The 1,973-nt window shown below is 39.2% G+C and overlaps 1 protein-coding gene across 1 annotated transcript; it reads right to left on the bottom strand.

Annotated features, from left to right (window-relative positions):
* Nucleotides 1–212: 212 nt before the first annotated feature.
* EXL3 (EXORDIUM like 3) lies at nucleotides 213–1,434 on the bottom strand. The gene has a single exon (XM_079068514.1). It carries the CDS (start codon nucleotides 1,385–1,387, stop codon nucleotides 347–349), a length of 1,041 nt encoding a protein of 346 aa, XP_078924640.1. The 5' UTR covers nucleotides 1,388–1,434; the 3' UTR covers nucleotides 213–346.
* Between the last annotated feature and the right edge of the window lie 539 nt (nucleotides 1,435–1,973).

The raw sequence follows: 1,973 nt of genomic DNA, 5'->3' as shown, positions 1-1,973 counted from the left end.
TATGATTACTCAGTTGTTTTCATTAAATAAATATTTTTAATATTTTTACGTTTCATTTTTTTTCTTGTTTTTTCACAAAAACCTAACTGCACATCTATCCAGGCCCATTGGTATTCTCTATTTTACCCTTAAAAGACGAAAATATCTAATGGCGGGAAACACAAGTACCGACAAATTATTTGTACCATTTTCGTCCTCTTTTAATTATCTAATTTCACTAATAATACTTTTAATATATATAAATTAATAAAAACAGACCAAAAAATTAAACAGAAATTATGGCAAAAAGGACTAGACAGCCCAAATGTTGGGGAAAAATATTACACCCACTGCCACTGTACGCTTTTCAGTCAAGCGCATTCGGGCCAGTACAGTAATTTACCACATGATTCCAAACCCACTGCACCAAGAATCTCCGTCGGATCCCGTGCATGTTATACGTGGCACCATCTCTATCGTTCAACATTTGTCCTGTGTAGGACCCACCACCACCAGTACCATAGATGCCCTCACACAGATCGGCTATCTCCACCGGAAACACAGGGTCTTGACCGGCGTACCAAGCATTAATCAACGGGTTCGAAGCCAGCTCCGAGATTTCGTGAGCTATCACACTGATCATCCCGTCGATTCCGACGTTTCCGTTCGGAGATTTCATCGGTTTTAGCCCCGGGATGTAGTCGGGAACGGCGAAGGGGTATGCACAGACACCGGGGCAGAACTTCCCGGAGTTGCCAATCCAGGCGTAGGGTAAAGTGTACCCTACGATGGACGGGTATGTGAAATAGTGGAAGCCACATACGTTCTGGCAGAAATCCTGAACGTACACGTCATCGGCGGTGAGTAACAGGTAGAGTCCACTTTTAGGGCTTATCGGCAAGGGTTTTGTTTTAGCAGTCACGGCGGCTTTTATCACCGATTGAACGGAGAGACGAGTGAGTTTTTTACCGTGAGAAAGTAGCCGGTCGTTTTTCTCTTCGCCGAGACGAACCGTTCGCGAGATGTTGGAACCGGTTTGATCGGTGTAGAGTTGTACGGTTTTCCACCAACCAGAAACCGACGGCGACTGGGCGGAGGTGGCGGAGATGGAGTTGATGAACTCACGGATAATGCGTTTCTGAGCCTTAGGCCAGGTTCCGTACCAGATAATGTGTACGGTTATGTTAGCAGTGAGAACGGGTCCCATGTGGTACCGGAGTTTGACAAACTCCGACGACCCTTCGTACTTTTTTGAACCTCCGAGTTCGAGCTCCGTCGCGTTGTTTCTATGGTGCGGCCATGGACGCCATGCGATAGAGGGTTGAATGAGGAGTAATGCAGAGAGGGCGGCGAGGATGAGGAGCGGTGGCGCCGGTGAAGGGCGATTTGTTACACACCACCGGCCCATTTTTTTGTAGATAGTGTATTTGCTGATGGAAGCACGAATCGTAAAATGGTGAGACGTGTATATATATAAGAAAAAGATTTTGCGCTGAAATTGCAATTTACTATCCTTGAGTTTTAATTCTACGGGTTTTCCCTTATTGAATTGTCTAATGCATTCTTAGTACCTTGTATTTTGAAAGTAATTAATTGTCCTTTTTCTTATTTTGGCAAAAGAATATAATGGATGTTTGGATTTGAGTTTGAAAATAAAAGTTCGTTTTTTGGTAAATATATTTATTAGATTATGTGATAATAAAGTCTACAATTCAAACTTGATTTTTATTCTATTTAATAAATGAATTTGGAGTATCACTAGTTTACTATTCATTTTCTTTATTTATAGTAACTTTGTATTGTTATATTTTAAATCTAATAAAAAAATAAAATGTATTAAAAATTTTAATGCTTTTAATAAAATGTTTGTTTACGAATATTTTATTATAAAATTTAATGTTGTAACAAAAACTTATTAGACAAAATTGTAAAATTTTATAATTTGAAGGGGTATTTTTTAAAACTATAAAAACTTAGAAAATAAAAATATTTTT

This window comes from Lactuca virosa, chromosome 8 (genome assembly GCF_052849685.1).
Source record: "Lactuca virosa cultivar CGN04683 chromosome 8, Lactuca_virosa_CGN04683_v6, whole genome shotgun sequence".
NCBI classification, from domain to species: domain Eukaryota; kingdom Viridiplantae; phylum Streptophyta; class Magnoliopsida; order Asterales; family Asteraceae; genus Lactuca; species Lactuca virosa.
The sequence above is the reverse complement of the archived record's forward strand: the minus strand, read 5'-3'. Positions and strand labels throughout refer to the sequence as shown.

Coding starts and splice junctions, on each gene's coding strand:
- EXL3 (XM_079068514.1), bottom strand. CDS start 1,387: ATGGGCCGGTGGTGTGTAACAAATCGCCCTTCACCGGCGCCACCGCTC.